This window comes from Borostomias antarcticus (genome assembly GCF_949987555.1).
Source record: "Borostomias antarcticus genome assembly, chromosome: 34".
In the NCBI taxonomy this organism is placed as follows: domain Eukaryota; kingdom Metazoa; phylum Chordata; class Actinopteri; order Stomiiformes; family Stomiidae; genus Borostomias; species Borostomias antarcticus.
The window spans coordinates 3,634,963-3,646,170 of NC_140267.1; the positions used below are offsets into that span (position 1 = coordinate 3,634,963).

General features: G+C 45.0%; 1 protein-coding gene across 1 annotated transcript in view; it reads right to left on the bottom strand.

The window, feature by feature from the left end:
* Positions 1-1,835: 1,835 nt before the first annotated feature.
* Positions 1,836-11,208, bottom strand: part of LOC311327804 (inactive pancreatic lipase-related protein 1-like) — a gene marked incomplete at both ends in the record, with an annotated part of 16,607 nt that continues 7,234 nt past the window's right edge. Inside the window, 5 exons of the mRNA XM_084460908.1 lie at positions 1,836-1,905; positions 6,247-6,414; positions 7,849-7,960; positions 8,479-8,605; positions 11,020-11,138. Of these exons, the coding sequence (XP_084317034.1) occupies positions 1,836-1,905; positions 6,247-6,414; positions 7,849-7,960; positions 8,479-8,605; positions 11,020-11,138 (596 nt within the window). The remainder of the gene's footprint in view (positions 1,906-6,246; positions 6,415-7,848; positions 7,961-8,478; positions 8,606-11,019; positions 11,139-11,208) is intronic.

Consider the following 11,208-nt stretch of genomic DNA (forward strand, 5'->3'; position numbering starts at 1 on the left):
GAGATCTTTGATCTAAATAGGACCACCTGGTAAAATAAAGGTTTGTTTGCATGTCCAATTGTCCTATTGTAGACATGTACACATTGACTCATTTATCCTCTTGGATCTTTCCTCTTGTGTAGTGCCACAGAGCAGATAATAGTCAAGGGTTAACTCGTGGAATAATTATTCCCCAGGGACTTTTCAACCCACTTTCATATTTTCCTCTTAAGTATAACTTGCTAATGTCTGATCTGTGTGTTTCTTTGTTTGGATTAAAGCTACACTCAGGGCTTCAGGCACAAAGATCAAAATGAAACGCTGTCATTTGCAAATCCGATCCGTCAGACAGACACTACAGTAATTACTGGTATTAGCGTGTAATTTTGTCATTAGCCTCCACATTCAACGAGCCGATAAAGAAAAGAAACGGAAAAAACGACCTGACGGATGTCTTCAAAGGAGTTCAAGGGACAGATCCCCCCCCGCACACACACACACACACACACACATATAATGTACAGACCCCATATTCAATTTGGCATGTTAATACGATAATCTAGTCTCTTCAAGCACTGGGCCTTTCTGGTTAGTATTGTGTTTGTGGGAGTATTGATGGTCGAGCAGGAGAAAAGTCTCTCTGAATACAAACGGAACTACTTTGTTAGCGTCGTGATGAAAATGGCAGCTCGCCTTTTTTAACGCCATATTTCCGTGGCCATGATTATAGGGTGTGTGTTCAAATAAATGAAGCCAAAACAACACACACAATCTACTGGAGAAAGGCCAGGGACAGATTAATCAACCCTCGACATGCACACACACACAAACACACACTCTCTCTCTCTCTCTCTCTCTCTCTCTCTCTCACACATACACACATACTCTCTCACACACACACACACACACACACCCACTCTCTCTCTCTCTCTCTCTCTCTCTCTCTCTCTCTCACATACACACACACACATACTCTCTCACACACACGGACACATACGTGCACACACACACATACACTCTCTCTCACACACACAGACACACACATGCCAGCTTGTTTGATTTCAATACAGTATGTGACACATAACAGGGTTGGATTTTGTTTGGGTTCCACTTTGTGTCTATATGAGGAAAAGGGAGAGAAATGTATTATATATTTTATTTTAATTTAGCAACCATTTTGGATTGCTCTTGAGTGGCTGAACCAATGCAAGTGACAGTAATAACAGTGTAATAACAGGCAATAATAATGTAAGGGAATGACTTTCCAATTGTTTAAAAAATAAAAGTTTTACATTTTGACATTTTTGTGCAATTTCCCCCCGGGGATCAATAAAGTACTACTACTAATATTACTATATGCATATCTACGTCCAATATCAGAACTTAGATTCATTCTCGCTAGATTTTTCTTTTGCATTTGCTTTTGTACTTTTCCCTTTTAGTCTGTGTGCCCTCATCCAGCTTGTCACTTGTCACCAATAAAGGTCAGATTCAGACAGGAGATTCAGACTCAAACTTTTATTTGTCACATGTAATGTACAGTACAGTGTATCACAGTGAAATGCTGCTGATGATGAATGTGATGCTGTAGCTTTATTGTAATGCTTGGAATCACATCTGATGGTGTCTCCAATGGCGGACTGGACATCGGGACGCTCGGGACGAATCCCAAAGGGCCGGTCCTCAAGTGGGCTGGCGTGGATGCCCACACGAGCACCACTATTGGAATTGCCCCCCCCCCCCCCCCAACAAACATCAACAAATCCCCCGGAAAGCCCGGTTTGAGTAAGTGGGCCGACTGGGGCTACATTGCCCGACCTGAATTATTTCCCCAGTCGGCCCCTGGGTGCCTCCATTCAACCTTGGCAGGGATTGACTGTCTGGTGGGCGTTCTCCATCACGGTCTCACTTCCACAGAACAGATACCTGACCGGACAGGAAGAGAGGGAGGGAGAGAGAGGAGAGGCCAGGGAAACAGTTGGAATCAAACCATGGTTGGCTAGTTAGCCTAGGTTAGACTAGACCTGGTCCAGGTCAATATCCTAGTATAACGCCCTGTTACTCTCAATGCAATTTACCTATGAAAGCGCTTCATCGGTCCGGTCGTCCGACTCTACAGACAAAACCCTTTCGTTACTCACTAAAGTAAACACATCGTTGGAAAGATGAAAGCCTTTTCTCCTGAAGCGCTACAGTTTGTAGTCCCCCACCTTTCAAATAAAGGGCACATTTGTACACTTTAAATATCTAATATCCACAGAGCATCGACTGTCTTCTTCTACCGGCGAATCGGCGCTCTCCGCTTTGTTTAGTCTACTCACTGCTGCCGCCCAATGGTGGGGAGGATGCATTACATCTTAAATGGTGTTGTGAGACTCGCGTTTTGTTAGATGTGGTTGTAGGCCATTGTATTCCCACGCAATTAAAACCAGAGCTGAATTGTATTATTGGCATATGTTTTCTCATCCCCCTATTAAATGGTTTGATATTCTAAAGTAAGTTGTTTTTTTATTTGCTCCTTCCTCAACGCGAGTCTCTCAACACCATTTAAGATGTAATGCATCCTCCCCAACACGGGCGGCAGCAGTGAGTAGACTAAACAAAGCGGACAGCGCCGAATCGCCGGTAGAAGAAGACAGTCGATGCGCTGTGGATATAAAACATTTAAGTGTACAAATGTGCAGTTTATTTGAAAGGTGGGGGACTACAAACTGTAGCGCTTCAGGAGAAAAGGCTTTCATCTTTCCAACGATGTGTTTACTTTGGTGAGTAACCAAACGGTTTTGTCTGTAGACTGCATTGAATTGAATACTGAATTGCATTGAGAGTAACAGGGCGTTATACGTAGGATATTGACCTGGACCAGGTCTAAGGTTAGATGACTGAATCAAACCATGCTTAGCTAGTTAACCCAGGTTAGATGACTGAATCAAACCATGCTTAGCTAGTTAACCTAGGTTAGATGACTGAATCAAACCATGCTAGTTAACCTAGGTTAGACTGAATCAAACCATGCTAGTTAACCCAGGTTAGATGACTGAATCAAACCATGCTAGTTAACCTAGGTTAGACTGAATCAGACCATGCTAGTTAACCCAGGTTAGATGACTGAATCAAACCATGCTAGTTAACCTAGGTTAGATGACTGAATCAAACCATGCTAGTTAACCTAGGTTAGATGACTGAATCAAACCATGCTAGTTAACCCAGGTTAGATGACTGAATCAAACCATGCTAGTTAACCTAGGTTAGATGACTGAATCAAACCATGCTAGTTAACCCAGGTTAGATGACTGAATCAAACCATGCTAGTTAACCCAGGTTAGATGACTGAATCAAACCATGCTAGTTAACCCAGGTTAGATGACTGAATCAAACCATGCTAGTTAACCTAGGTTAGATGACTGAATCAAACCATGCTTAGCTAGTTAACCCAGGTTAGATGACTGAATCAGACCATGCTAGTTAACCCAGGTTAGATGACTGAATCAAACCTAGTTAGCTAGTTAACCTAGGTTAGATGACTGAATCAAACCATGCTAGTTAACCCAGGTTAGATGACTGAATCAAACCTAGTTAGCTAGTTAACCTAGGTTAGATGACTGAATCAGACCATGCTAGTTAACCCAGGTTAGATGACTGAATCAAACCAGCTAGTTAACCCAGGTTAGATGACTGAATCAAACCATGCTAGTTAACCTAGGTTAGATGACTGAATCAAACCATGCTAGTTAACCCAGGTTAGATGACTTAATCAAACCATGCTAGTTAACCCAGGTTAGATGACTGAATCAAACCATGCTAGTTAACCCAGGTTAGATGACTGAATCAGACCATGCTAGTTAACCCAGGTTAGATGACTGAATCAAACCATGCTAGTTAACCTAGGTTAGATGACTGAATCAGACCATGCTAGTTAACCCAGGTTAGATGACTGAATCAAACCATGCTTAGCTAGTTAACCCAGGTTAGATGACTGAATCAAACCATGCTAGTTAACCCAGGTTAGATGGCTGAATCAAACCATGCTAGTTAACCTAGGTTAGATGACTGAATCAAACCATGCTAGTTAACCCAGGTTAGACCACTGAATCAAACCATGCTAGTTAACCCAGGTTAGATGACTGAATCAAACCATGCTAGTTAACCTAGGTTAGATGACTGAATCAAACCATGCTAGTTAACCCAGGTTAGATGACTGAATCAAACCATGCTTAGCTAGTTAACCTAGGTTAGATGACTGAATCAAACCATGCTAGTTAACCTAGGTTAGACCACTGAATCAAACCATGCTAGTTAACCCAGGTTAGATGACTGAATCAAACCATGCTAGTTAACCTAGGTTAGATGACTGAATCAGACCATGCTAGTTAACCCAGGTTAGATGACTGAATCAAACCATGCTAGTTAACCCAGGTTAGATGACTGAATCAAACCATGCTTAGCTAGTTAACCCAGGTTAGATGACTGAATCAAACCATGCTAGTTAACCTAGGTTAGATGACTGAATCAGACCATGCTAGTTAACCCAGGTTAGATGACTGAATCAAACCATGCTAGTTAACCCAGGTTAGATGACTGAATCAAACCATGCTAGTTAACCCAGGTTAGATGACTGAATCAAACCATGCTAGTTAACCTAGGTTAGATGACTGAATCAAACCATGCTAGTTAACCCAGGTTAGATGACTGAATCAAACCATGCTAGTTAACCCAGGTTAGATGACTGAATCAAACCATGCTTAGCTAGTTAACCTAGGTTAGACTGAATCAAACCATGCTAGTTAACCCAGGTTAGATGACTGAATCAAACCATGCTAGTTAACCTAGGTTAGACTGAATCAAACCATGCTAGTTAACCCAGGTTAGATGACTGAATCAAACCATGCTAGTTAACCTAGGTTAGATGACTGAATCAAACCATGCTAGTTAACCCAGGTTAGATGACTGAATCAAACCATGCTAGTTAACCCAGGTTAGATGACTGAATCAAACCATGCTAGTTAACCCAGGTTAGATGACTGAATCAAACCATGCTAGTTAACCCAGGTTAGATGACTGAATCAAACCATGCTTAGCTAGTTAACCCAGGTTAGATGACTGAATCAAACCATGCTAGTTAACCCAGGTTAGATGACTGAATCAAACCATGCTAGTTAACCCAGGTTAGATGACTGAATCAAACCATGCTAGTTAACCCAGGTTAGATGACTGAATCAAACCATGCTAGTTAACCCAGGTTAGATGACTGAATCAGACCATGCTAGTTAACCCAGGTTAGATGACTGAATCAAACCATGCTAGTTAACCCAGGTTAGATGACTGAATCAAACCATGCTAGTTAACCCAGGTTAGATGACTGAATCAAACCATGCTTAGCTAGTTAACCCAGGTTAGATGACTGAATCAAACCATGCTAGTTAACCCAGGTTAGATGACTGAATCAGACCATGCTAGTTAACCTAGGTTAGACTGAATCAAACCATGCTAGTTAACCCAGGTTAGACTGAATCAGACCATGCTAGTTAACCCAGGTTAGATGACTGAGCTGTGCATGTATCCCCATCTGTTAAAGGTGACAGGCTGCAGCACAAGAGGCCTCTGGGTGAAGTTGACAGACACGCCACTAGAGGGCGCTCAGTCGGCGTGTTTCTCCTGAGGAACAGACAGCTGACAGACAACTGTGACAGACAGACAGACAGACAGACAGACAGACAGACAGACAGACAGACATAAAGGCAGGCAGGCAGACAGACAGACAGACAGACGGACGGACAGACAGACAGACAGACAGACAGACAGACAGACAGGCAGACAGACAGACAGACAGACAGACGGACGGACAGACAGACAGACAGACAGACAGACAGACAGACTAGCAGGGCATGGATGACAGACATATACACAGTCCAACTGACTTACAGAGCCAGAAAGATAGACAGACAGACAATTCAGACAGACAGGCAGTCGGAGAGTCAGACAGACCAGCTCGCCATTGCAAGCAGACAGTCAGGCAGACAGACGGATGGAAAAACAGACAGACAGGCAGGCAGACAGACAGGCAGACGGTTGGAAATACAGACAGGCAGACAGACAGACAGACAGACAGACAGTCAGTCAGGCAGACAGATGGAAATACAGACAGGCAGACAGACAGACAGACAGACGGATGGAAATACAGACAGACAGACAGACAGTCAGTCAGTCAGGGAGACAGATGGAAATACAGACAGACATACAGACAGACAGGCAGACATACACACTTACGTCTTCCTGTCGCTCGCTCGGATCAGCTCTATCTTGACGGCCCCGAACTTGGGCAGCATGGGATTGTAAATGTGGTTGTTCCAGCTGAACTTCATGTGGGTCACTTCTCCGACGTTCTCCTCTGCGCTGATATCAACTGTGTAGTTAGCACCAGGAGTTAAGAGACCCCTTTAGAGAAGAGAAGAGAAGATTGAGTTTTAGAAATCACTTATGGTGCTTCGTTTGTGGTCGGAGGTGGCAAGTCGCAAGTGGCAAAATACCTACCTCCGACCTGTGTGCATTCGAGCTATATACCATTATATCACAGTTACCTAGTTATATCTATATACCATTATATCACAGTTACCTAGTTATATCTATATACCATTATATCACAGTTACCTAGTTATATCTATATACCATTATATCACAGTTACCTAGTTATATCTATATACCATTATATCACAGTTACCTAGTTATATCTATATACCATTATATCACAGTTACCTAGTTATATCTATATACCATTATATCACAGTTACCTAGTTATATCTATATACCATTATATCACAGTTACCTAGTTATATCTATATACCATTATATCACAGTTACCTAGTTATATCTATATACCATTATATCACAGTTACCTAGTTATATCTATATACCATTATATCACAGTTACCTAGTTATATCTAGTGCATTCGAGCAACTGGGGGCTGAGAAACATATCCGAATTTGCGACGAGGAAGTGTGAGTTCATGCGGCGTTTTATTTAATCATTCCTAGTAGCAAGTCGCAATTTGCCACCTCCCAGTTATAAACGAACGCACCATTAATGTCTGCAGACGCAAGAGACTATGACATACTGTAAGCATGGTTGTAAATCGATAATTGCTCAATCATTCATTGGATCATCAATAATGAAACTGAGACATTTGTTATTCAATCCAGCACTTGTTCTATATTTTTTGATTTGGCATATACTGCGTGTTATGACTATGTGTAGCCAATAGGGTCGGTGGTTCGAATCCCGGCTCCTCCTGACTACCTGTCGAAGTGTCCTTGGGCAAGACACTGAACCCTGAATTGCTCCCAATGAGCAGGCAAGCGCCTTGCATGGCAGCTGCCGCCATTGGTGTGTGAATGGCGCTCCGGGCCAGTGTAACAACTGGATGGGGAGCGCGTTACTAATGCAGTACCTATACCTAATCTGTTTGGGCATGTCCAGGGTCTCCTGCTTGGGAGGCGGAATAGGGAATAGTTGCGCCAATTAGGACGTCTCTCTTGGAGGAACTGAGTGAGTTTCCCCAGCTATTCTACTCCCACCCGGTTACATGTATACAATTTGGACTAGAGTAGAATCAATCCAGAAGGGAATTCTTCCACGGAAGAATGTTTACAGCTCCTTATCTGGCCCCCGGGTGATTACTGTTTATTTGCTTCCCCCTGAAATATGTAGAGAGTGGGTCGTATGCCCACCTCCCTTGTTCTCTGTAAAGCGCATTGTGTTGCCTCTGGGTATGAAATGCGCTATACAAATAAAGCTTTGATTGATTGATTGATTGATTGATTGATTGATTGATTGATTGAAGAAAGTAAGCTTGAAAGTGTAGGCCTACGTACACGTGGAGCTGGTGCCAGGCGGTGCTGTCCAGCTGTCCAATGAGCTTCAGATACATGAAGCCAGGTTGAGTTCCTCGGCCATCGATCATGGCGGTCGCTCTGTAGGTGTACCCTTGAACGTGGATGCGTGTCATAGAACAACAGACTTGGTTAACAGACAAAATAATTTGACAAAATAATTCGTTGTCTGACCACTCTTTATACTGTATGACCCTAAAGTATTCTGATTATCCAAATTCTCAATTCAAGTTCTCCCCCGCACACCTCAGTCCAAACCCTTTGTCTCTAGGGAACTCACACAGGGAGCTGGCTTCGTTCTAAGTTTTATTTTCTTTCATGGACCTATACAAATAAAGCTTTGATTGATTGATTGATTGATTGATTGACCTGCCCCATGAATCAGATCCGCTCTAAAATGTAAAGGACTTGTGTCCTGCTAACAGACAAACACACGCACAAATGCGCGCACACACACCGAAAACATTACCTCTTTCCCTGCGCTGTTGCTGGGGGGGAGGAGGTAATTATTATCGGTCGGTGTTCGAACAGCAACACAGAATGGCTGAGAGGACATATCAAGAAACCAAGCAAGAGAACATGAACACACAGAGGCAGGGTAAAGGCACTTACGAGCGAAAGGTTCAGCCTTGCCCGTGCTGAGGTAAAACTTCTGTTTGGAAACGCCGGAGGAGCCGTGGTTACTCGCGAAGTGACCCATGACAGGACACGTGTCATCAGCGCAAGGGAAGCATTCTCCCTGTAAAGACATGCAGAGGTTTGGGTGTGAGGAGTCATCCTAGCCTACTGTTACATCAGCTACTGAAAAATACCTGGCAAATACAACTGATTCTGATTCTGAACAAGACAGTCGTTTGTAGAAGATTTTTAACTGATCTAGTCAAAAAGGATTTGCCAAGATTCGCTCAAACAGGTTAAGTCTGGTTTATTGAGAAAACATACGAGCGCAAGGACTTCAGGACGACGCACGTGAGTGGTTTATCCAAGTGAAGTCCCGCAGTCTGGTCTTGCGCTGCCTTATATTCAAGCAATACACAGGTATGGCGCTTCCAGGATGTGATTGGCTAACCCATTGTACACGTCATATTAAATGGCAGGCGTCATCAACAGTGGTCGAGAATACAGACACGTGACATGAGGAAAAGGCGGTAATTCTTGCAGGGACAAAGGGACAAAGGATGGTTATTCTGGAGCAGACAACGTCTGGAGGTCATCCTGTCATGAATTAGGTTAGCACAGCTATGTGAAAGGTTGAGTAATTACAAAGGAAATGGTGAAACTACAATTTCTATGACACGTTGTAAGACAGTCGTTGTAAGAGGGCTAAACAGCTCAACCAGCAGATCAGATCGTATAAGGTGCTGTGTAATATTTTTATTATTCAATGGGCAAATCTCCAAACTAGTAGGACAATTGTTTTCTTAAACTTGCAATATACCCCTTATTCACCATTTGACCTTTGTCACCCTTCATACTGGGCCTCACCAGCGTGTTTCTAAACCACCAGCATCATCGCTGCTCACGTGTGTACTTGTGTGTGTCACTTGCCGAGTGGCCGATTCAAGACGCTAAACCGTCACACGCCTCCCTTAGCTACTGTTTATATCCCGCTCGAGGCGAAACATAAAACGGGATCTTATTTTATGACTCGGCACTTTCCACATCTTTACGCCTCAAGGTATCGACACGAGCAAGAACCCTCAAACACCCGACCCCCAATGTCTTGGACTGCCACCCTATAAACACGGAGAGGGTGAACACGGCGGTTTTATAGTGCTTCATAGTGTGGGAGCCGAGTTTACGCTTGTCGACTGGGGTTAGAAGGATGACACCCAAGGGCGTTTACGAGGCGAACAGCGCGGAGGCGTTGCGGCGCTGGTGACGGGCGGCGGCGCTGGTCGGGGGAGGTCACGCCGGGCGCTCCTCGGGCGCTGTTTGATTGGGACGCCGCCCAAAGCGGGGATCAACTGTCATTAGCGCCGACAGCTGCAGATACAGGCGCTCCTCGCTGAGAGACGCGAGGGAAGCCCGCCTGGCCCGGAGCCCTGCCCCCCCCCCCGCCCCCCCGCCGTGCCCCGAAAAACCCAACCCCGCCGAATCAACTTCTTAAAACCATAGAAACGGTTCACAGCGGTATCGATGTCACACACATTGACAGGTGGCGACGGCCGACATTCACTCCCTGCTATGGGACCAATGACGCCTCCGACCTCCCCCAACCACCCTCTATCCAACTACCCTCCATCCTACCACCCCCCCTCCAACTACCCTCCATCCAACCACCCTCTATCCATCTACCCTCCATCCATCCACCCTCCATCCAACCACCCTCCACCAATCCAACCACCCTCTATCCAACCACCCTCTATCCAACCACTCCCATCCAACCACCCTCTATCCATCCACCCTCCATCCATCCAACCACCCTCCACCAATCCAACCACCCTCCATCCACCCTCCATCCATCCAACCACCCTCTATCCAACCCTCCATCCATCCAACTATCCTCCAACCACCCTCCATCCAATCACTCTCCATCCATCCAACCACCCAAATCCATCCAACTATCCTCCAACCATCCACCATCCATCCATCCACCCTCCATCCAACCCCCCCCCCCCCCCCCCCCCCCCCCCCCCTCCTCCTCCTCTTCACCCCCTGAGGCGCTCCATCCCGTCCCTCTCACGTCTTCAGAACTATCCCTCCATGCTATCCATGTAGAACTTCTCAAAACCTCAGATCCAGTGCCTGGATACGGTTCCAGGTACCTGCTGTGTGGACTGAGGTTGGAAAAAGGAGCCTTTTTTATTCTGGTCCTTGGTCTTGGAATGACCTTCAGTCAAGCCTCAAACTGATGGCACTTATTCCTTTAGCCAGCTTTAAACTGAAACTATCAGAAGTCCTTCCCACCAGCTGCTCATGTAGTAATATACCTTAATTTATTATTGTTCCTACGTGCTCTACGCCTTTTGCATATTTAGTTGTGTTGTTCTCTGTATTTTATATGTCCTTGTGTCTTTCAATGTGAAACTTTGCTGCCGTCTTGGCCACGTCAGTATTGTAAAAGAGATTTTATCTCAATGCTTTTTATCTGGTTAAGGTTAAATAAAATAAAAAATAAATCCCGGGACATTTTTTGACCTGAACGCTCACCTTGTCAAACGCCTCCTTGCTGGAGCAGGGGTACCCCGTGAAGCCGCTGGCTTTGCTGATGCTCTCCATGTAGTACTGGTAGGAGCGGAGGTGGTTGCAGGCGGCAAAGTCGTGGATGCCTGGCAAGGGGACACCAGGGAGGGGACAGGGGGGGGAGGGGACGGGGAGGGAGGGAGGGAGGGAGGGAGA